Source organism: Vicugna pacos, chromosome 17 (assembly GCF_048564905.1).
Source record: "Vicugna pacos chromosome 17, VicPac4, whole genome shotgun sequence".
Lineage (NCBI taxonomy): Eukaryota > Metazoa > Chordata > Mammalia > Artiodactyla > Camelidae > Vicugna > Vicugna pacos.
This window is the reverse complement of record NC_133003.1, coordinates 31,871,296-31,895,707: the sequence shown is the minus strand read 5'-3', so window position 1 is coordinate 31,895,707 and position 24,412 is coordinate 31,871,296. Positions and strand designations below refer to the sequence as shown.

The window sequence follows — 24,412 nt, the reverse complement described above, 5'->3', positions numbered from 1 at the left end:
CTGAGTTTAGCATCGTCAAGACCAAGGTCTCCACACTAACGTCTCTGATTCTGTCTGCAGCTGGGGCACCCAGGGTGACTTCTCCACGACCCACGCACTGCCTGCTGTGAAGGTGAAGCTGTTCACAGAGAGCACAGGAGTCCTGGCCTTGGAGGACAAGGAGCTTGGACGGGTAAGCGCTCCCCATCCCAAGGAGCTCCGGAGAGCAGGTGTCCCCAGGCCCCAAAAGGCAGTATTGCCAAGTGGCCCAGCTTCAGGGTTTGATTATGTGGCTCTGCTCTTCATTGACTGTATGACCTTGGACAAGCCACCCCCTCACCTCTCCAAACCTCAGCTTCCCCTCTTTAAATCCGTGTGCATTGCCGAAGATCAGGAGTTCTCAACACCATGAGACCCAGATGCCTTTAAGAGCAAAGATTTGCAATGCCCTTTCTATCTTGAAGCAGAGTTCTTAGGTAATTTTAGATACCGACACTAATGATTTTAAATGAATTTAAAACCAACATGATGACATAAAGGAGAAACAAAAGGGAGGGTGTAGCTCAGTGGTAGAGCGCATGCTTAGCGTGCATGAGGTCCTGGGTTCAATCCCCAGTACCTCCATCAAACAAACAAACAAATCTACTCCCCCCCCAAAAAAACCCACTTTTTAAAAAGGGAATTAACTAATAATATGATAATTTCAAAATGTTAAGAATCAGGCACTAGAAGACCTAAGGAAGGAGTCTTTCCTTGTTCCCAAAGGGACAATCACTGTGCAGGTGAACACATTCCCTGTGGAGGGTGAGGACTCGAAAACACGAGATTTAGTAATTTATTAAACCAGTAAACCAGTCTTGGTAACCAAATTTCCTTGTGTTCCCTGGGAAAGTGCCAAAACTACTTAGAGCATATTATAAAAAAGCTTTAGGATCTAGACCCAGTTAAGTATCACCAGGCCTTTCTACCTCCATTCATATCTGGTGGGAATGTTTGAGTCAGGTGGGATGCAGGACATTCCTCCTTGGGGAGGGGCATCTCACTCGTTGCAGGATGTTTAGTATCCCGGGCCCCCCCCCACCACGACCATTCAACACCAGCACCACTTACATTGTCAACCAAAAGTGTCTCCCAAATATCTGAAACATCTCCAGGGGCGGTACCCAGCCCTTGAGCACCACGGAGATCATCAAGACGTTTCGTCTTCCATCTCAGCGAGTGACTGCACCAAACAGCCAGTATTTTCAGGACAGAAGTTGGATGTGTCACTTGCTAGCTTAAAATGGTTCCACACCTCCCCCCACCACAACTGCTTATAATAAAATCTGAACTCTGCACCACAGCACCTAAAGACTCTGGCTTCTGGCCACCTCCCCAGCCTCGTCTGCTACCACCCTCCGCTCATCCAGTATGCCGCAGCATTGCTGGCCAAAGGTTAGCCCCTCAGATACACCAGATCCCTTCCCATCTCAGGAGGCTGTCTCTCTGCCTGGAGAACTCTCCCCACCACTCAACTCCTCCAGAGGCTATTTCCTTCTCTGCACAAAGGCCATCTCCTCCTCCCAGAGCCCTTGGCTGACTGCCCATCCTCCTGCATCCATTACCGCAGCCCCCTGTTCACATTCTCCACAGAACTCACCACCAATGAGACAGAACTGACAGAAATTTTGGCTTCTGTCTCCCCCACTGCACTGTAAAAAGTGTACAGGGATAGAAACCGAAACTACTTTTTCCTTTTAAAAAAAAATTAAAGCGTAGTTGAGTTACAATATTACGTTAGTTTCAGGTGTACAACATAGTGACTTGATATTTGCATAGATTATACTCCATTTACAGTTATTATAAAATATTGGCTGTATTCCTCGTGCTGGACAATAGGTCCTTGTGTCTTATTTATTTTACCTGTAGTAGTTTGTACCTCTTAATCTCCTACCCCGATCTTGCCCCTCCCTCACCCCTCCTCCCACTATAGGGGAGATACCAGGATCATGAAGCTTAAACTATTTTGTTCACCACCCTCTACCTATACCAGAACCCAACACATAGACTTGTAATACATTTCATTTCTACTGGTTGAGTGCATAATCCCTTCTGAAAGCTGTGTGACACTAGCCAAGGCATTTAACCTCTCTGAGCCTCTGATACGTTATCTACAAAATAAAGAAAGAACACATTTTGAGGCAGGCACACAGGTACACACACCTACTGATGCCAGCAAGGACAGACTAACCATGCTTTCTTTTCCTTCTTTTATTTTTTTTTTCACTTCCTTCATCTGGCTTTCATCTATAGAATTGAACTGAAATTATATTACTAGGACATAGACCACAAATGGAAGTCAAATAAAAGTTAAACAAGGCTAATAGCAAAAAACAGTGACACCAGCAAAGAAAGGAGGAGGGGATGAAAAGAGAGGAAGAGCTTTGCCTGTTTTCTTTGAGAAATGACAAGTGTGCATTTCTGTCCCTAGGGAAAGAGAGACCCACAGAGTGGGGCAAGTGGCCTGCCTTTTCTTTTTCTTCAAAACTTTTCTCTTTCCATGAAGAATCGGGTCAAGAAGCATGAGAGCATCAGAGGCCTAGGATACGAGGGTTAAAAAGCCCCGCAAGTCTCAACCTGACTCCACTCCATGGGTTTCAGGAGCCTCTGGGGATTGTGTACAAATGTCGGGAGGCGGAGCACATGTGCCTTTTTCTCGACTTCCTAATCCAAAGCTTCTCGAAGCTGTTTCCACCGGGCTAGTGAGACCCTTTCATTTTATAGATGAGAAAACTGATCCCTGTGGAAGGCAGGAAATTCCCCCCCAAGGGGCCCAATAGTCGGGGCCCAGGTTCTGTTGCATGTTAACCACCGGCCAGGCCACTGTCCTGAGGATGCTAAGCACGGCCCCTCCCTGCGCCGTCACCAGAACCCTGAGGGAGGGTCCAGGTGTTGCTCCTCCTGTATAGACAAGCGCACCGGGGCCCAGAGGAGGTGAGTGACTTGCCAGAAATGATGTTGCCTCATCTCTAGGGCTATTTTTACTATATCATGCTGTCCCTATGCAGAAACAAAACTCTGGGTTCTGCTGTTGTGGTCAAGGCCACGAACTTGCCACAGTCCCTCCCGGCCATTCATCTCTTAACAAATGGCACACTCCTCCAGTCTCATGATCTGTTCCCCCAGATGCTAGTTGACATTCCCCTCCTGCCAGAGACACTTTCCACCTTGCAGTGGAGCGGACCTGCCTGGGCATTGTGCTGGTGGAGGCGGGCGCCCTCTGCTGGCAGCACCTCCACAGGCAGCAGCCCGGGGATAAAAGTGCTCTTTTTCAAAGTGAGTCCTCGGCCTCCTTGGGAAAGAGTTTCTATGTGCTAATTTTCCCCCACTTTAAGAAGACACCTCCACATTCAAAATCCTGGCGCTGTGTTCATGCAACAGTATTAGTTTGTTCCATTTTTATTTTTGTGTTTCATTTTTAGTAACCTTTTGAGTTAAAAAGTAACTCACGCATATTGTAAAAAATAATTAAAATGGATATATAGTGAAAACTAAAGATCCCTAGTGTCCCTTCCCGGAGAAAAGCCTTCTTTTCAATTGATTGTGTATTCTTCCCCAAATATTCTATGCATGTGCAAGCATCGCATATATGGCATATTCGTATATATATATCCCTCTTTAAAAAAAAAAAAGAGAAAGAGCACACAGTTGGAAATTGCTGGATATATACTGCCCTACACTTGCTTGAAATATCAAGATATTTTGAGATTAGTCCCTTTCAGACCATATTGGCTTCCCTCCTGTTTTCATAATTACATAGTATTCCAGTGTGTGGATGTATTATAATTTATTTAGATCGTTTCCATTCTTTGGCCGTATAAACAATGCTTCAGTGAATAACCTTAAGTTTATTTCTTTGCACATATGTGTACATAGGTATAGTATAAATTTCAAAAAAAAATCTTAATGAAATTTGAATTTTGACAGATACTACCAAATTGTCCCCTAAAGAGTGTACACCAATTTATAATTCCACAAAAGGCATGAGAAGGTGGCTGTTCCCCACACTCTTGACAACACTGCGATACTACCAAGTGTTTACTCATCGAATGTGATTACGGGACCACTGTGTCTGGTCATTCATGCTGAGCACAGAGCAAGCAGGAATAATGACAGGCGAAAAGCCTTCCCCTCACAATATGTAAGGGATATAGACATAAAACCAGAAATTACAGCGCAGTGTGGCGAGGGCTATGCGGGAAAAGGGACAACTTTTCAGGTGGGGGCATAATCTAGCCTGAGAGGCAGGGATGCCTTCCCTCATGGGGGAGAAGGCAGAGGTAAGGGGAGGCGTATCGGCTACGTCCTGGAAGGGACCGGCCACGGAAGGGCCCAGGGCAGAGCCATCCCCCCGAAGGACCTGCCTGCATGCCCAAGTAACTGAGAGACGCTGGGGCTCGCCGGGTGCAGCCTGCTGCCTGGGATGGGTTGAATTCCCACATCCGCCGTCACCACATCAAAGCACAGCACACATGGGCCTCCGCTGGGATGACAAAGTGCTCGATCCGCAGCCTGGAATGTCTAGATGCAGTGTCTGGACCACTCGTGTGCACCCATCAGGACCCTAATAATTCAGCGCGGCTGACGCTTACAAAGGGATCGCCGGCCCATCGGGCACGTGGCGGAGCGAGCATGAAGGTGGAGGAGGACTGCGGCGACCTCATCTCTCCATCCCCCGGGGAGAGGAGGTCTCCCAGGGAGCGACCACGTGGAGGAAGAAGGCTTTGTGGATCGGCCAGTAATGAGCTGCGGCCATTTGCTTGGGCGCATGGACACCGTATTGCCGGTGGGAACCGCGCCCAGGATCCATATGGTGGATGGCCAGTTAACGAGCTCCGGGTGTCCTGAGCGCCGCTCCCACTTTGATTTTGCCAAGCGAGCGGGAGCAGAAGGCGGCCCTGGGCCTTACCCGCTGCTGTTTTGGCCCTGGTGGGGTTTCTCTTACCAGCTCCTTGCCTCCCAGGACATCACTCCCCTGCCCACTTCACCTCTCAGGCCAAACTGGCTCAGGAGAGACAGCCCGCTTGACTGAGCTCGGCAGGCCCCTCCTCTCCATCCCCCAAAGGCCGAGGTCTCAGGACGTGGAACGTGATATGGGGTGACAGAGAGGGACAGGTGTTACCTTGAGGAATAACACCAGCGGTCTCCATGCATGGCCCAGTGGTACCCTGCCTTACTCACTGACCTCCAGCATCCTGCTTCACATCACAGTTCCCTGGTGAGCATATCCATCTCATGGTAGAATCGTAACTAAATTAACCTTCACAAAATGAGCAATTGGCCCAAAAGATTAAGATAGAAGAGCTGTGATCAGAAGATAATGATAGTATTTGCAAGCCTGGCATACAGCATGAACATGGTGGAGGTGACACAGGTCCTGCCAGCAGGAGTTCCGCCATCCATGTCACGAGATAAAAGCAGCGCCCGTGGACCCAGCATGAGACATCAGTTAAGACATGATGAAATGATTTACAAGACTGCTTGAACCACGGATCCACATCTGGTATCATTAACAGTGAGCCTTGCCTGCCATATATCTGGTACCTTAAAATATAGCTAATAATAGTACAAAGCCACTTCAACTAGCAAGATATTTAAAAATTGAGGTTTTTTTCATCTTTAGCTCATCTTTTTAAAACTTTGTGTTTTATGAAATATGTAATAATATAGTATATTAATACAAAGTAAACATACATAATAATGTAAAAGATCTCTGGATGTGTATTTTACTGGTATTTATACATTTATATTGATATATTTTTAGGTTAATAGTGATATATTTACAGATATTCGGCTACAGGCCTTCCTGTATTTTAATCACATCATGAGACCTTGAGAAGTCGCAGATGTTGCATTGAGCAAGAACATACAAATTTTCTTTCATCGGAGAGAGGGAATTCCATGGGGGAAGAAAGAGGGTCAGGCCTGGAATCAGAAGAGGTGAAAAATCAGCTCAGGGAAGGCACAGCAAAGTGGGCTGATGGAGTTTTTCTGCCCTGGTCTCCTACTGGTCTCAAAGCTCTTTTTCCACAATCACACAGGAAGCCACGTGCTTCCACCCGCCGGGCCAGCCTTGCGTGAAGGCAGTGAGACCAATGCAGCATCTGGAAGGCGGCAGTGCCCACCCCTGGACTCTGAGCACCCTCCATCCCCCTGCAGAGGTGAAAGAAACCCAGGAAAGGACCCTGCCCTCCCTGCACCCAGAGAAAACGCAGGCTTTGAAAACAGACCCCAGGCAACATGTGACAAACCGGGACATGCCACCATCACAGAAGCAGATCTTAGCAGGCCCAGCTTTCGTGGTGCCCCTGTTTAGTTCGTGCTCCCTTCGTCTGGGGGATTTTCCCGGTATTTCATTCCTCCTGGAGTGTACATTCCCCAGATCCATGTGGCTCCTGAGGGAGAACTCTTTTCATCGCAAAATGAAAAAGTGGATATTACTAGAGGAGTGGGTCCCCTTCTTGCTTCACCTACAGCATCTGGGACTGTGACAAGGGAGGCAGAAGACCCAAGTCACGGCGCTGTCTCTGAAGCCCCCGGCCAAAGGCACTTTCTACAAGCTGATCCTTCTTGAAGCTGCAGTGCTGGGGCAGAGTCGGGTGCTGCGTGAGAAGGTGTCGAGTCCGGGGGAAGTCAGGTTGGAATGTGAGACTCAGCGCACATCCCTTCCCGTCGTGAAGTCTCACATTTCTCATGAAGTAAAATGCCTCCATTTTCCCCTGCAGCCTCGGATGGATGGAAAAATAAAAAATAAAAAAGGCTAGAAGTTCTCTCTCATACAGAAGGCTGTTTCTTTCTTTCATATATCTGCCTTCTAATGCCAGGAGCATAATGTGGGGAGTACACTTTCTGTTCTGGGTCGCTTTAGTACTTCGGGACTTTAGGAAAGTCCAAGAGCACGAGCACAGAAATGGTAATCCGGACTCTTACAGAATTAGCCAGGGAGAGAGGGAGAGGGGAAGCAGAGAATGACGGTTCTGTCCTGAGGATGCTTGGCTGGGGTCCATAGGTAGAGCCTTGGATCTGAGTCCAGTGGCCAGACTTGTGCTTCACGGGCAGTGGAACCTTCTCACTGGCCGAGAGACCCGGATGAGACACTCAAGTTCTCAGCAGCGAAGTTTCTCATCTCTGAAAACATACTCGTTCACAGTGTTCATACTTTCTGGCTAAGATGATCGTCCTTTCTTCCCCCCGCAGGTTATTCTCCACCCCACCCCAAACAGCCCCAAGCAGTCCGAGTGGCACAAAATGACCGTCTCGAAAAACTGCCCTGATCAAGACCTCAAAATCAAACTTGCCGTCCGAATGGATAAGCCTCAAAACATGAAGCATTCTGGGTGAGTGTTCCTTCCCCGAGTGGTAACTTGGGGCACATCTCTATTCCTTTCTTTAAAAAAAAAAAAATTTTTTTTAACTGATCTTCAGAAACCTACATGGAAGAAAATAGAAGGAAATATATGAGAGATCATTGAAATACACAACTTTGATATTCACTATAAGCTTCTTCAGTTCTTAGGATTACTGCATTTGCATTGTTGCTAAGTTGTCAAGAGAGAGTCATCGCCTTCTCCTTTTCTAATAGAATTTTTAGTACAATTCAGAACTTTCCTAGAAGCGTGCTGGGTGATTCTGGTTTGGGGGGCTGTATTGGCTTCACATACCTTCTTAAAGGCATCCAGATCTTTCAGGCCCTCCACATCACGCACTCACACCTTCATTAACAACCACATCCAGGAGGTGTGAGCGGTTGCCCTAGGCGACCGTCAAACAACCTGATCACATTGAATTAGTTTTCGTGTTCGGCATAGCGTTTAATGACCCCAAAATAGAACATTTATCATTGTCTTCTGTTTCTTAAGGTTTGAGAGGAATGACCAATTGAGTAATTTCAAGTAGGATGAAAAAAAAAAGAAAGGTAAAATATAGTTTTATTTTGCAGCTCAAACAATCGTTTGTACAGGAAATGTGTCTTGACAGCTGGGTATGTGCTAAAGCTCTGTCACCTATTAAACTCAATTGCTTGGGCCTATCTCAGAAAATGCAATCACTTAACTCTGAATAGGGGGATGTTTAACCAATAGAAGGGAATGGGTTGCTTCCCAAGGGTCCTGCAGGTACCGTTTGCCAACGAGCTATCATTCTGCTCGACCCCTCTGGTTAGGAGAAATGCGTCCTTAATCTCTTTGGGAGTGTATGTGTTTTTGAGAGGGCTTAAAGTGATAAAGCTGACGTGAACCCTGAGGATCGGTTATGTGCTCGAGGTGTGGGGAATTCGGAAACGCAACACCAGGGACTAGCCACTGATTCAGACAGATTTGAACAGAAGCCCAGGAGAGGTCCAGGAGGGTGTGGTCAGGATGGGAAGTACACGTCCCATCAGATGAGCAGACCACGGCAGCGTGTGGTCCGAGAGTAAAGAATGGCACCCTGGACTCGGTGCCTCAGCATTCTAGCGAACAGAGAAGGCTCAAGGTTTGTGAAAGACTGATACTTACCAGTCATGGCACTGGAAGGGGTCAGGCATGGCGAACTCCAGAGGCAGCAAAGGTTTCCCACAAACTAGAGACCTGGTCCTGGACCTGAGCTCTGGCTTGGATTTGGAGGATTTCCATCGCATTGTCTTGAGGGCAAACTATTCCCAGAGTTTGAGATGGGATTATGGCAAAGCGCTTTGACCGGTGGCCATGTGAGGGCTGTGCGGGAGTGAGCCAAGCCCCGGCTACACACTCTGTCCTTTACCACCCGTCTGTGATGCCGGGCAGACATCTTTGCCTCAGTTACATTAGCATCTCAAGAAAATGTTCAAGCAGTGTTTCTAAGGTCAACTTTCCTTCCTTCTTATCATATTCCTGACGTATATTCCAAAAACGTTAAATGGGACAGATTTCATGTCTTAAGGAAAACACTGGCTCACAAAATACCCAGTAAATATTTGCTAAAGGAACCAGAGCCTGAGTGAGCCGGACAGAGGGAAAGGGGGAAAAATGAGGAGGGTAGAGCAGACAAGAAAAGAGAAACAAAAATGTGAATGAATATCTCTGTCTTTAAATTTGCTTTAAAAAAAAAAAACTCCCTTAAAAGCATCAGTAGCTCAACCCACTTTCCAGCCCCTTTGAAGCACCGTTTTACAAATACTCCATCAGTTAATCCCCTCAGAAAACACTTGACTCGGGTATTATTTTTCTCGCTGGACAAATTCCCATTTCCCACCTCCTCTTCATTTCTCTGTTGGCAGCTGAACTAACTGATCATAATTGAAAAAACTGAAAATAATTTTTCTTTTGATGCTTTTATAAAACTATAAACATCTTTCCCACCACCGTGACCCCCCAGATGACAGAAGACGTCTGTAACTCACTTCTGACAGCCTCCCCCCACCCCAGCTATTTCATTTTAGCGGGCTGCCATTTAAAAGTTACTCCTGCCAGGAGATACACCAGGGGGGCGTAGAGTGTTCTAAAGAGTGGACAGTGGATGTCTTAACAACGTTGTCGGACCCACTATGGCCCACATCAGGGGTAGACAACCTTAGCTGCCCGAGGGAGGATTCAAGGAAAGCAAAAATGTTTGTGGACCACATTCTTTTTTTCATGTAAACTTAAAATAGCTTTCTGAAGCCCTAGTGTGTGGGGAAGGAGGCTAGACAAATCAGAACTGTGTCACAGCTTAGAGAATGAGAAGGAGAAAGGAATTTTTAAGAAACATGGCTGAACTTGCAAATTGTAACCACTTTACTGTTTATTAAGTCCCAAAGGAAACATCGGAGTTACTGCGAATTACTCATTGTTGGCGGACTGTGGTTCCTAGAATGAGCCACTGGGCCAATCAGAGTAACTTTCTTTATTGAATAGAAGAATGTCGGTGAGCAAATCAACACTGCTTTTTGGCCTTAAGACATGAGTACTGGGGATATTTGAGAATGAGCAACTCCTCAGTGGCTTTCTAATTTTTCATGTTTTCTGTCTATACAGTGTTTTCAAGTTCAAGTGCTACATTCACGTACATTGTCTCACTGTATCCCTGAAACAGCCTCCCAAGGGTTCGGTATTATTATCCTTCCATCTTAATCGGTGGCCTCTCCCTTCACCCAGTTGCTAAGACCATCTTTGGCATCATCTTCACCATTTCTCTCTCTCTCACACCCCTCATCTCATCCATCGTCAAGTACTCTTCACTCCACTTTCAAGGTGAATCTGGAGTTCAACCTCTCATCGCTACGTCCACATCACCATTTGAGTCCAGGCCTCCCTCACTTCCCCTCCTCACTTGTGGCACTTGCCTGGTAAGCAGTTCCCCCACTGCTGTGCTTGCCCCTCTGTGGTCTATTTCCCATCCTGAAGCCAGAGTAATTTTTTTTTTTAGGCGCAAGTCAGATCCTGCCACCCGAATGCTGGAAGACCTGCACTGATTCCCCTTCTCATTCAAAATAAAAGTCAGTATTGTTTCCTTGGCTACAAGGCCCTATCTGATGAGGACTCCTCTACCAATCTGACCTTGATCACTGCTCCAGCTTCACTGGCCTCCTTGTTCTTCACCAAAGACTTCAAGTGCATCCCCACTTCTGGGCCCTTGTCCCCACTGTTTCCTGCCTCGAGTGTCCCTTCTGCCCCACCCAGATGTCCATACAACTCAGCTTAATTTCTGCATGTTTCTGCATCTTATCAGAATGCCTTTCCTGGCCCACCTCTGTCCTGTCTCTCTGTTACTGTGTTTTATTTTCACCAGAGCACCCATAGTCATCTCACATACCATATATTTCTTTATTTTTTTGTTACCTATTTCCCCACTGGACTTTGAGTTCCTGTCAGCAGGGGCATTTGTCTCCTTTCTTCAAAGTAGTTCGTACAGGACCCGCCATGTAGTAGAAGTCCAATAAATTAATTCTTGCTAAATGAGTGTGAATGAATGAATCTCCACTTAGGCAAACTAAGGCTTAGCCTGGTGAACACACTTGTCCCAAGTCAGAGTCAGCATCAGAGCCAGGTCAAGAATTGTGTTATTTCCTGCAGTTTGAAATGAAAGAAATTAACTTGACTGAGGACCTGAAACTTGAATAAAATACGGAGCTTCCCATGGCTCCACTTTGGATTCGTCCAATGAACCACAGTCCACCAAGCAGGACTAATTAAGAGCAATTCTGATTTTTCATTTATAGTTTAAAAACCTTAAAGGGAATATAACTTCTAAAACTTAGCCATGCTTCTTAAAATCCCCTTTCCTCTTCTATCTCCTTAACTGCGCCTCTGCTGCAGACTTCTTGTTCTTCAAAACCATCACACTCTCCTCCCCTCCCCCTAAGTCTCCAAGACACCACTCATACTGGCACAGACTCAAACAGAACTACCTAGAGCATTTTGGAGATTCCATTTTATTTCCCCTGGTGTCTTATTTTTCATAACTGTCAATTAGATCTGTTAGTTGATACTGTTGTTTAAATCTTCTAAATCTTTACTGGCTTTCTATAAATTACTGAGAGGTATTGAAATCTCTGACAATAATTGTGGATTTGTGTGTTTCTTCTTAAAGTTCTGTCTGTCTTTGCATCATCTATTTTGAAGCTCTGTTGTTAGATGCATAAACATTTAAGGTTAGCTTGTCTTCTTGATGAATTGATCCCTTTATCATTATAAAATGATCTTCTCTATCCCTGGTAATTGGCTTGGCCCTTAAATTTATTTTGCATGACAGTAATAAATATAGCCACTCCAGATTTTTACAAAAACTAATGTTAGCATCATAAATCCTTTTCCATCCTTTTTTTTTTTAACCTATTTGTGTCTTTAGATTTAAAGTGCATTTCTTTCAGGGAGAATACAGTTGGATCTAGCTTTTTAAATACAACTTGAAGATCTGTGCCTTTTAATTGGGGTGTTTACCCTATTTCTGTTTAATGTGATTGTTGATAGAACTAAGTTTACATTAAATTGCTGTCTGTGATCTTGTTTGTTCTCTGTTGATCCCATTTGATCTTTATTCCCTTTTTCCTCTTTTTCTGCCTTCTTTTGAAATGATTGAATATTTTTATGATTCCATTTTATCTTCTTCATTGTATTGTTATATATAAATGCCAGTTAGGTCAATTGCCTAGAATGTAATCCTCTCTGGACCTCATTTTGTTCAGTAGAAAATTGGAGGTAATGATAGCGTTTGCCTCGAGGATTGCTGTGGGGATTAAATAAGTTGATAAATGTAAAGCATTTAGGATCAGGTCTGATACATGATAGGCGCTACAGCCACGGAAGATTTGATGATGGTGTGGTTTCCATCATGGATGTCATTTGCTTTCATCCATACTTTGTATCTTTCCTCAGTCCACACTACTTCCTGCTGAGCTGATGCAAGAAGGAAGCCTGGGGCATCTGGAATGTTAACACTCTCCTTATTCTCTTTCCCTTCCCAAGGAAGGGAGGAAAGCATCCATCTAGGATAGGTGGACAGATTTGGATTAAGTAATGAAAGTGCAGGGTAAATGGCCAACCTTGGGGGCTCCCCTCATGTCAACAGGTGGACCCACTGAAGGAGTTTCATCAGAGAAAAGCATGCTAGAATTTGCAGATGGTAGGATCCGTCTCACGGCCAGGAGGAGGATGAAAATCATTCTGCTGTCCCTGAGACCTATTTAGAAGTCCGTCTATAGTTGTCCCTGGCAGTAAAATGTGGGCTGGGACTGAAGAAGTGGAGATGTGAGGTAGAAAAATGAAACAGAGTGAGGAACTCTGAGGAGGTAAAAAAAAAAAATCACCTGCACTTGGCGATTGAGGAATAAGCACGAGGAAGCAGAAGGACTCGGATGACTTGGGCTCCTGGTTCCAAGGTCTGAGCACTCTGGCCACCAGCCACTCCTACAAGCCTCTGCAATTTGTGAAACAGTATACCTTTAACTAGGTGCATACTTCATTATGTTCCAAAGTGGAAATTCTGTCTGATTCCAGGTGAAGTAGGGATTTGGAAGTCATCCAGTTGGTATTTGATAGCAGGTAAAGCCAGTTTGAGAACTCGAGGATTTGGATGGATTTGAGTATGACCAGCTCTCTCCTCACTTGGTCCAGTGGAGCCTGAGTACCACCCGCCTCACTTCCTCAATCACTGCCGGTTCAACATGTAACAGTCTGTAAGGCCAGTGGGATAATTCACAAATGAATTAGTAACACTGATCGTAAAATCTCCAGCCAGCTTTGAGGTGTGCCTCTGTAGTTCTTAACCTTTCCTTTTGGAAAAAAAAAAAAAAAGAGTTCTCTATAAAGATTCATTTCCATCCACAGAAGAGCATTTGGGGACAGGGAAGGGTGTAGGAAGGACTTCCTGTGTCGACTTGAAACCTCTTCTGTAATATACCTGCTTTTGCCAGAATTACAGCAGAAATAAATGAGGGAAGGTTTTCCCGAAGGAGACTTGACGAGACGTGAAAGAGTTGAAGTTGTGAGATTTAGCACTCTTTTTTTCTCTCTTGTGCGACAGCTTTCAGGAGTTCCCCTACCTAAAACACTTTTAGCACATAGACAAATTAAGGTGCAGTGTAACATTTTCCAAAGTGCTTTCCAGAATCAGTCAAGGACTCTGAGTCAAGTCTGATGATGGATCACAATTCTTCTAAGTGGAGGTACACTCTGCTGGCTGTCGCTTATCCTCAGCCACACAGTCCTGCATCTGCTTTCTGTTCCTGAGCTGTGTGTATTTCGTTTATACAAGCGCCCAACTCCACGGTAAAGTGAATTACACCGTGCACGCGCTCTGGCAATTAATGCACCTCTTTTTTCTTTCCTTCAGGTATTTATGGGCCATCGGTAAGAATGTCTGGAAGAGATGGAAGAAGAGATTTTTTGTACTGGTGCAGGTAACTTTTCAACTCTAATATCGTTCTTAAGAGCCACCATTTTTAAAGGTTCAATTGAATTAATTAATATTTTTAATTGATGTGACTTACATTATGTGCACAAAGCTCCAGCGTTTATTAACTCAGTGAATTTTTATATATTGGATACCCATGCAATCTCTAAATTTCTCACTACCCAGAATGGAGAGGACTCTCTAGATTTCTCTCTATTTTCTCTCCGTGCATCTCCAGGGCCAGATTTGCGAGGGAATTAGATTGGTCCAGCTCGTGTCACACACCCAACTTTTCACAGGACGGGGCCAGGCACTTTGATTCACGGTGCCACTGAACTGCGTCCAGTACAAAATCAGGATGCCATTACCAGGAAAAGAAATGGATGCTGGGCAGGCAGAAACAGCTGGTATCACCTCTAGAGAGAGCATTTAGATGGAGAGACGGGATACATCCAAAGAGGCAGTGCTAGATTACGTGTGGTTCTCCCCTTTCTGTGCTGCTCACCTGGCACTGCAGCCTGTCTCAAAATCCCCTGTGGGTCTGCCTGGCCTCCCTCGATAGACAGTGTGCTGTTTCAGGGCCCGTTACATCCCTCATTCCCCCACCACACGCGTGCGCATCCTCCAGCTGGGTGTCTGACGTGGGCATTCGGGAAATGTTTGGTGGAAGAAAGAAGGAAAAGGAAGAGAGAGAGGAAGAGCTCAGGCATTGCTTCCAGTGGTTCTGAGATAGGAAAAAAAATCTATGCCCCCGAGAGTGGCTGGTGGCACCTTCCCAGAGGAAGGGGGACAAGTGGCCTTGTCTTATGATATGGAGCTTCTCCCCCGACTCAGGGAGCCAGGAGACCAAGACTTTTCTCTGAGTATATTTGAAATGACAAACGACTTAGGGGGATGGAGCTGACCTCTTACTTTGGGGGAGATTATAGGGGAGGAAAAAAAACTCTTCAGGGAGAAAAAAAAAAAGGAATTGTGCTGAAAATATTAGCGAAGCCAGGTCTATGTGATATGTACTGAACCAAAAAGAAGAGAGTGACTGTTTTAGGCAGTGTTCCTGGAACACAGACATGTTAGGGCTTCCACGCTGAACCGTCTACCAAGAGAAGAACCACTCTGTTGCTACAAAGCATGCTCCGTGCTCACTTCTGAAAATCATAAAAGGGCGTACAAAGCCCGTCTGAAACTCAGCACCTTCCGTACGAGGGTTTCATGAGCTGTTTCATGTCCATGTGACTCTCATTAATTTTAATGTGCTCTTGAGATGCACTGGGTACATGGACCACCGCCCCCCCGCCCCCCACCAAATTAAACCTTCTGTTTCAACCCAAATCCAGTTCCTCCCTTAATAACTGCTGTGGGGATAGGACAGTGCCACCATCACAAAGGTGACAGGGGAGCCAGAATGAGAACTCAGGTCTTCTGTTGCCTTTTGTCCTGTTCACCACGACAACGTCTAAAAGCAATTTTGGCGGCCTGCCTAGAAAATACCGAGTTATTTCTGGATTCTTCACATTCTTTCATCTCCGCTGTCCCCAGTGATCCCTTTTCCAGGCGCTTTATCAGAATGATAAAGGAAAAAACTTACCCCCTCGGGAACAACCCCAAGGCCAACAGAGTTGCAGGAGAAAAGGTCACGGCCCCCGAGTCCCGGCCCAATTCAGAAGAAGCAAAAAAATGTCCCAAGTTGCCTGAAGAGAAAGGTGGCCGTCCAAGCAGGGGCAGTCGGCGTCCAGCCCCTGCCTGCAGTGTTGAATGCAGTCGTCCGTACAAAGGATTTTCAGTTTCTTTTTAGCCGCCACACCCTTCCATTGAAACTAAAAATGCAGAAGTAAAATCAGGAGGACCCGTCTGGTCAAATGTGGGGAAAAGCTGAGGATGCTGGGGAAGGAGGCACATTGCCCCCCAGCCTGCCGCCCCAACCCTGTCTCCCTGCAGCCCCAGCGGGATTTGCGTGGAAGACGGTGTGCCACCACCGCCCAGAAAGCACGGCCACCCAAGTGACTTACTCATTGTTCCTTTCATTCAGACGTTAGGTCTCATGGAGAGTTTTTTTTTATAGAGAGCTGACAACACATAATTTCCAACACAATTATGAATTCCGTTAGATTTAATATAAGGAAAATTGTTTGGAAAGCCTAAAGGTAGAACACATCCTACACTATTCTCCTCAAAAGTCATCTCTCTTTTGCCTCCCCTGTCTGCCTGCCTGTCTGTCTGTCTGTCTGTCTATCTCTCTCTCTCTCTCTCTCACACACACACATACACACAGGGAATCTACATTTTTGTCTGTAATGCAGAACTGTTACATTCTCTCTTAGTGAGATTTCCTTTTAGAGCTACTACCTTGGGGATCCACGGATAGACTGTAAATGGGCTTCCTACGAACCAGAGACAAAGGCCACCCTTAGGGGGCGTTAAGCCAAAGCAGCAATTCCCGCGTTGGAGGATGGAAGCTAAAGTTCTAATGGACGTGGCTGGAGCCTGCCCCGCCGGCTCTGAAGGGAATAAAGCAGTTGCAGGTGTTTCTGTGTCAAAGACTGCAGTGTCCCTACCCGGTGCCCTCCAAGTATGGGTCTGGACCGCCTGCACTGAGGTGTTGTTTAAAATGCAGATCCCAAGGACCATTCCGAAGCTTCTGATGCAGAGAAGCTTCTGAGGTGGAGCTCAGGATTCAGGATGCTGAACAAGCAGCCCAGGAGATACTGATGCAGGTGGTCCAGAGACCACCTTTGGAGAAACACTGCCCCAGAGTTCATTGTCCCTTTTAAACAGAAGTCTTCCCTTCCCTCTAGACCACATGCTCTCAGAGTTTATGTTCTCCAAGGAACTGAGCATCAGAGGAGCTAAACAGATGGTTATGTGCAAATGACACGACAAAGCCTCTTAGCTGTGTTCCTTGAAATTCCTATATATGCCCTATGAACATGGCTGCAGACACAAGGAGTAAGGGGAAATGGATCCCCAGCACCCTGAGTCCAGACAGGGATGAGCAAACTCATTCCAAACCCCAGGGGCCACAGTAAGGACCAAGCATGTTGATTACCATTGTTAGGAACTGCGACCAAGTAAATGCTAATGATGGAGGTGGCAGTTCCACGGAGCTCCACCATGAGCCCCCCACCTTGGGTGTGTACGGGGTGGAGTGGAAACGGCCAACTCATCCACACCAGGTTAGAAAGCCTCACCTCTATCATCTTTTTAATTTTAAAATGTTTTTCTTCTACACCCCAGAGACTTCTCATTAAGATAAGTTTTTAACTGGTCTTCAGCCAAAGTATTTTCTGAGATATTTTCCCCCTCTTAGCATCATACAAATGAGCCACAGTGTTCTGTGGTTCCTCCAGTGATGCTCACAACTGCTTGTATTTCTCTGGCCTCTCAGAGTTTGCAAACTGGTCCTCACAACCTTTCTGTACTGTCACGAGGGCAAGTCTTATCCCCATTCACACTGGAGGAAACTGTGAGGCTGAGGCTGGTTAAATGACTTGCCCAAGGTCGATGGCTCATAGGCAGCCAATGCGAAACCCAACCCAGGTCGTGGGATTCCAAATGTCTTCCATGACTCCAAGCACTCCGTTGAGACTATGCTTAAGGAGATGTATGCATTCACAACGTGCTTCTGCATCAGTCAGAACCAGCGTGGTCCCTAAATCCATATCCTCTTTCTGATTCCCTCCAGGTAATACAATGCGCGCAAGTTCTGACTGTTTCAGCTTTCAAAGAAATCTAAATCTGAATGAGATAAGATATTGTCTAATAATGTAAAATACTTCGTAACACAGCCGTTGTCACCTAGACAACAATATTAAAATAAGCTAACTGTGAAAGTGAACTGTAAGACACTGAAGTCAGTGAATGATTCGTAACTCTGAAGGAATGTTCCTTCTCTCTGTTCAACTTCACAACTGCCCTAAAGGGCATTTATGTTTATATTCTGTCTGTAAATCACAACCATCAACCCAAAGTAGCTTAGGTTTTAGAAGAGGAAGCATTATATTGGTTAGTTAATTAAATTAGTAATTCACTGAAGAGTTTTCTGGCATGGCCAGATCCAGAGTTTAAACAAGGTCATTATAACTTGGTTGCTCTATCTATATTATCTCTTGACTATGCTTTCCTCTAAGCTGGCTTCACCTTCAAGCAAGCGCTCTCCATGCAGTGGGCTCTGAAAGGTCAGGGCTGAAAACAGGTTAGCGGCTCCAGAGGAAAGGCAGCTTTTTATTTCCCACCAGTTTTAGCGGAAGCCCCGATTGAGTTGTCATTGGCCTGATGTGGTCACGTGCCCGTCCCTGCACCAATCACTGCAGCTAAGGAGATGCGATGCTGATTGGCCAGGCCTGGACTACACGTTCCACCCATCCTGCCTCCAGCTGGAGGCACGGTTAGCCTTATTGGCATACACCGTATTGGCTGGCAGTGGGAAAATCAGACTTCAGTTATCATCAGAGGCAAATGAATACTCTGCATACAAACATAAAATATGTCCTACAGATGTTACCATCATCTCCATTTTAAGATAATAAAACGGATTCCCAGCACCGTTAACTGAACTGCCCCCGGGTCACACAGCTAGAAAATCATCTGAGAATCAAAATCTTGGTCTTGATAGCTGCAAAACCTGTTCTCTCTCTGCTCTACCTGCATGTCTGTGTTAACCAGGAGTCTGGGATTTAGACTCAGTGATCCTTCCTTCACTACCACATCACATTAAAAATGGTCCTTAGTCTCCAGGAATTGTGTGCTTCACCTCATAAAATTTTTCTCTAACCTCACGTCTTGGCTCAGTCAATGCTTCCTCAAAAAAACCTTCCCTGACCACCCTACTGGACCAAATCCCCAAGCTCTCACAGTACCATTTATCTCTCTTTGGCACACTTACCACCATTAAGGTTACACATTTCTGAGATAACGTGATTAATGTCTGCCTCCCACTAGACTCTAGTTGCTAAATACAATTGAGACGCAGGGCAAGCTTGAAGCTTCCAGACAGTGCCTATATGTTAAAGTAGTGGTACTCAGACTTTAATATGCATTAGGAAATATCTGAGACAACTATGAACAGTATAGATTCCTGAAGCCCACCTTGACCTGAGATTCTGATTCAATTGGTTTGATTTAGTGGCATTTCTATAACCTACCCCCCTTACACACACACACACACAAATACACACACACACACACACAAATACACACACACACACACACTCTCTCTCACTCTAATGAAGATGACCTCAGCCCACACTTTATGAAACATTATTTCAAACCTTTTCTTCATTTAAAAAGTGGTTGGAAATGAGCTAAATGATTCCCTGTGTATCTGAGGTCCAGCCACCCAGAAAATAAAAAGGTTTGTACCCTCAGAAGTCCCATCAGCCCTTCTCACATGAGAAAGTGCCTACCAGCTGAAAATCCCAAAGATGTAAAAAGTGTAGTTCTTTAAGCTCCAAAGTGCATTTTCAGATGTCTCCTGGTCACTGAGATCACTTGATCTGTTTTCTGGTATGTAGTCCAGCCACTCTGGCAAGGCTGGCTGACCCTGTTAATGTCTAACATGTATTCCAGGCTCTACCGTGCCATTATGACAACAGCTTTCACTATCTCAGTATTTAAACAGAATTCTCCTGTGGCAGGGAAGCATGCATTTCCTTGGGAATAGCTTTCACCGATTGATGTCTTGTGGAAGCTTTAAAAAAAAATCTCAGCCAGCTCCCAAGCCCTTGCTGTTCCCTCACCCTTCAAGCGCTCTGGAAGATCTGAGGCTCCTCCAAACTTGCAATCATTAGAAACATTCAAAACTAAATCGTTTCTTCTCTCCCCCTTTTATTTCCTAAAGTTGCCGAATTTCAAATTAAACTGATCCCAATAAACCGAATCACTATGCCGTGCACCAGAAAGTAACACAGCATTGTAAACCGACTATACTTCAATTAAACAAAAAACAAACAAAAAACAGATGAGTCTAAAGATTTAATTAATTAATTAAGTAATTGGTCCTAATAAACCAATTCAAGTTTCTTTGAGGCCAGAGTTTGTCCAAAACAACTTCAGCCGAATTACCAGCAGAGGGCAGCAGCGTACAGTGCTCCAAGAAACAAGGACCTGAAACAGAAAAGGAAAAATCAGATAAGCCCCAAGCATGTAGTAACAGTAAATGCCTGAATCTTGAGATAACACCCTTCTGTTGTGATATTTTTCTGATCTCAAGTGAGTGTCTGCAACTCTCCACTTGGCTAATCATCACATTAACGGACTGTATCCTCTCCATGTTGCCAGAGAGGTAAAAAAAAAAAAAAAGTCACTGCAGAACTGTTCCAGCAATACCTGTGTTCCCTATCATGCCGGGGGCAGGAGGGTTCCTTTGTCCGTGGGACCAGTAACAGGCTGAAGTAACGTGTAAATTTGGGAGGGAGAAAACCTCTTATTGGATTACACATACCCAACTTTCTAGAACCAGTTGGACTCCATCAGTGAATGCCCACCACAAGGCAGACTTTGCTCATGGCAAGGTGAATATAACCAAGATGGATATGATCCCCTAGGCATGCCTTCCACGGATTTATAATCTAATGGGCAAATAGCTGCTTTATATTAGAATGGTAGTGCCAAATGCAAGAGACTGCTTGCATAAAGGCATATACTGAGTATTTGCTGTGTGAGTGTCACGCACAGTGTGCAAAGCCCTTCGCTGCCCGATTAATCCCCCAGCCACAATAAGACACAGGGAGAATACAGACAAGGACTCTGAGTTATACCTGTGACCACTTATGAGAGCTGCGATGGGGCCCCAAGCCAATGTGATGACCCCCCACAAAGCTTGCACTCTTAATCCTCCTTTTAAAAGGAAGATGGTATTGGTTATTCTGCTTATTACAAAGAATAATAATAATACAAATAATAATTTTGTAGGAGTAATACTTATAAAGATAATCTGAGTGATCTGGCTTTGTGTTTCCCGTGAAGCCCATGAAGACCTTGCAGGATGAGGAACAGGTCCTGCGAACTACCAGCATAAGACACCCAAGTCGGGCAGAAAGTTTTCATCAGGAACCAACAGAGGGCAGCAATAGATAAACCAACCAGTAACACATTCTCCCCTGGACTCCCTTTATCTCCTGCTGGGACCTTCACGCGAGGACTGTGCGGGAGATGTAGGCAGGGTTTGAGCGCACCAATTTCTTACCATTGGAAAAAAAAAGACAAATCTCACCCATGGAGGAGATTTAAAAAAAAAAAAATGTCCCCCGCAGGAATCAAAGTTCAGTTCGTAAATGTCTCTTTGGATAAAGGGAACCCGAGAGATGAGGGATGTGGCACTCTTTCGCCAAGACATTTGACATCCGTGGATGGTAAATATGCCCGTGAGCTTTTAGCCGGAAGCCGGAAGGATGCTTGCTCTCCCACGGGCGCCTTGCAGACAGGCCAGATGTTAGGCACGCTAAGTAGCCGCGCTGGGTCTGGAGGCAGCGGGGCGACAGGGTCCTGAAGGCCGGCCTGCAGCTGCGGGGCCGAGCCGGGCGCCGGCGTGGGCGGATGCGCGCGCGGGCCGCGCGGGCCGCGCCGTCGGGGGCCGAGGATGGTTCTACGATTCTGGCACCTAGAGATCAAGCGCTCATTGCTTGTGACAGCGTGTCACTCCGGCACTTGTCTGAGATGAAGGGAAGACTTTTCACAGCAACTGAAAGCATCCTTCCGCGGGGAGGGGGAGGGGGAGCGGAACGTGCGGCTCGGAGCTGAGAACCGGCCTGCAAACCGTAAAATAGTAAGAGAAAGGAGGGGGGCATAAAGAAAGAAAAGTCTTAACCTCTGACCAAAAGGCTTGTGTTGTATCTGAGAGCTCTCAGCCAGGGCCATAGTCTGATATTAGGTACAACCTACAAAATTGCGGCTTGTCAACCAGTTTTGACCTACACAAATGGCAATTTTGTGCAGCTTAACCCACTAAAAACAGCAGCAGTCATGATAATAGCTAAGTTTTTTTTCCACGCACCTTGAAGATTCTAAGTGCACTCCACATGCGGACTCATGCACACCTCGCCATAAGCCAGTGAGAAGATGGGGTCTCAGATTATATCCCATCTACTGATGAAGCAACAGGATCAGAGACGCTCCCTAACTTGCTCCAAGTCACACAGCCAAGAGGTGGAGAAACTCCATCTGAACCCGGCTCCTGCGTGCAGGGCCTCAGGGGAATGGACAGGCTTGAACGGGGAGGGGTTTGGGATTTTTTTTCCCCCAAGGAAGATGAGATCCAGGGAACCAGTTTCACAACCTGTGCTTTTCCTTTACAGGTGAGTCAGTACACGTTTGCCATGTGCAGTTACCGAGAGAAAAAAGCCGAACCTCAGGAACTCCTCCAACTGGACGGCTACACTGTGGACTACACCGACCCCCAGCCAGGTACCTGCTCACCCGCTCAGCCATGAGCCCGCAAAACCCCGTCCCTTCCCAGGTGAACAGTCAGCTGGTGTTTGTGGGCAATTCCTCCATGTTGAACCCTAAGTCAAGTTTCTGGGGTTACACAGCTGCCCATGACAGCCACAGCCCCCCGACCTTACAGAATCATAAGATTTACTCCATCCTGGTTGCGTAAATGCCACTTCAATCAGGGGCTTTGTTTTCGCTCAAAGGAGCCTCGTAAAACCAAAAGGAGAACATGATACATTTCTCTTTTACGTAACTGTGCCTGCATCAGATATGTCCTCCACCCTTGAATGTTAAAAAGAAATTTCTGAATGAGACGTCCTGTATGTACACCAAGGGCTGTGTGTGTGTGTGCTTGGTATGTGTTATTGTTCACCGGTGATGTGTGAGCCTGGCAGGTATTGGTGTCTCCATGTCCAAGCAAGACTGCCCTGTCCATCCACATTTGCTAAAGACAATCTGAAGCCAGCTGATGGCACTTGAAAAGAAAGTCCTCCCGAAATGGTTTTTGTTTCCTAAAAAGACACCAATCCACAGCGTTGACATCCAAGCTCCTCCGCCTTATGTAACTAAGAGAAGCACGCAAATGGTAGTATTTCTCATAAGTTCTACATTGCAGAAGTTCTATATCCTGTCCCCTCACACCTCTCCCCCCTCCACACCCATTTTTTTTCTTTTCCCAGAAAAAAATGAATAGAAATCCGCTTCAAGGAACCTTCAAAATGGGGGGGGGGTGCGAAATCATTTCAGCATATTAATGAGCAACAGGCACCAACAGCCCTCTCCCAGAGAAGTTTATTTTTATGCCAAATCTGCACAAGGGAAGCATTTCCAACCATACTGCATTATTTGGCCCAAAACCTTTTTTTCTACTCCCATATTGCTCTTCCACATGCAACAAAATACACAGAGAAGAAAAACAGAGTTTGAGAGAAGATGGGGTGTTAACCTGGAAAGGTGTGGCGAGGAAGCCCTTTGGCCCAGCCCACTTGGGAGAATTAGCATTTAGCATCTCCGTGAGACTCAGAATCCCAACCCAGCAGTCTTGGGCCAGCCACCCCACCCCACCCCACCCCCAGCCTCGGACTTCCGTAGGTAATTAGCATCTTGCCAGAGCGTGGTACAGCGCTGACCACAGAAGACATAAGTGAAATCTCTCATAATGAATGAAACAGCTTCCTGCAGCAGCTGACGGAAAGGCTGTGGTTCCTGCGTTAATGAATCTGCCCTCATGTTGCTCTATGATGGTTTGCATTCTTCTCAAACCACTGAGTTCCCATCCGGGAAATAAAGACCCTCTTTCTTAAGACCCACATTTAAAAGTGGGAGACTCAAGGGCCAATATGAGAAGGGAAAAAATACCATCTTATGCCACTAACTTCTTTTTAGTCCCGTTCACTATTCCTTGCCTCTGGATGATTGCATTTAGGTGGTACCACAATCCCACCAAGTAGGTAAGAACCAGGATTATCATCTCATTTTGTACAGGAAGATGTACACCTGTCTGACCCTTTGGTACATGCAGGAAAACGTAGCTACGTGTACAGCTAGAGCAAAGCCAGAGTTGTTACTTTATCATGTGAAAGCAGAATTCTCTTATTACAGAGGGGAGGGAGGGAGCGGGGAGAAAGTTTTTTCTGTCTACATGGAAAAGGAGTCACTGCACATATATTTTATAAAAGCTTCTCTTCTTTTTTTTTTTCACATTGATCCCCTGGGATATAATTTTATAAATTCCTTTACCAAGGATGTAAATGGAAAGTAAATTGATTATGTTCTTGAGAATAATAAGCAGCTTTTCTGCCTCTCCGTGTGCCAAGTCCTAGTTATTTTCAAAGCAGTGTTTGATTGAAAACGGAGATTTAAATACTCCCAATTGTCATGAGAGAAGTCTAACCCAGAATTTCTTAAAGAGTGCTTGTTAAAAATAGTAGTTCCTGGACCCCAAACCTAACCAAGAACCAGGAGGAGGAAGGCAAAATCCTATTTAAATAGGCGTTCTAGGGGAGTCCTTCCTACAGCAGAGTTTGCCAGCTGCAGATGGAGGTGATGCACAGTTTAGCCAGTGTCTTCAAAGAGTTAAGGAGTCTCCCCCAGCTGCTCCCTGAAAGGCGAGGGGGCACATGGAGCAGAACTGAGTCCATCT

General features: G+C 45.7%; 1 protein-coding gene across 3 annotated transcripts in view; it reads left to right on the top strand.

Moving 5' to 3' along the window:
* CADPS (calcium dependent secretion activator) overlaps positions 1 to 24,412 on the top strand; it is a 414,447-nt gene that overhangs the window by 234,483 nt on the left and 155,552 nt on the right. For all 3 annotated transcript variants that reach the window (XM_072941600.1, XM_072941599.1, XM_072941598.1), the window contains exons 7-10: positions 61 to 172; positions 7,216 to 7,355; positions 13,786 to 13,852; positions 22,134 to 22,242. In XM_072941600.1, the coding sequence (XP_072797701.1) occupies positions 61 to 172; positions 7,216 to 7,355; positions 13,786 to 13,852; positions 22,134 to 22,242 (428 nt within the window). The remainder of the gene's footprint in view (positions 1 to 60; positions 173 to 7,215; positions 7,356 to 13,785; positions 13,853 to 22,133; positions 22,243 to 24,412) is intronic.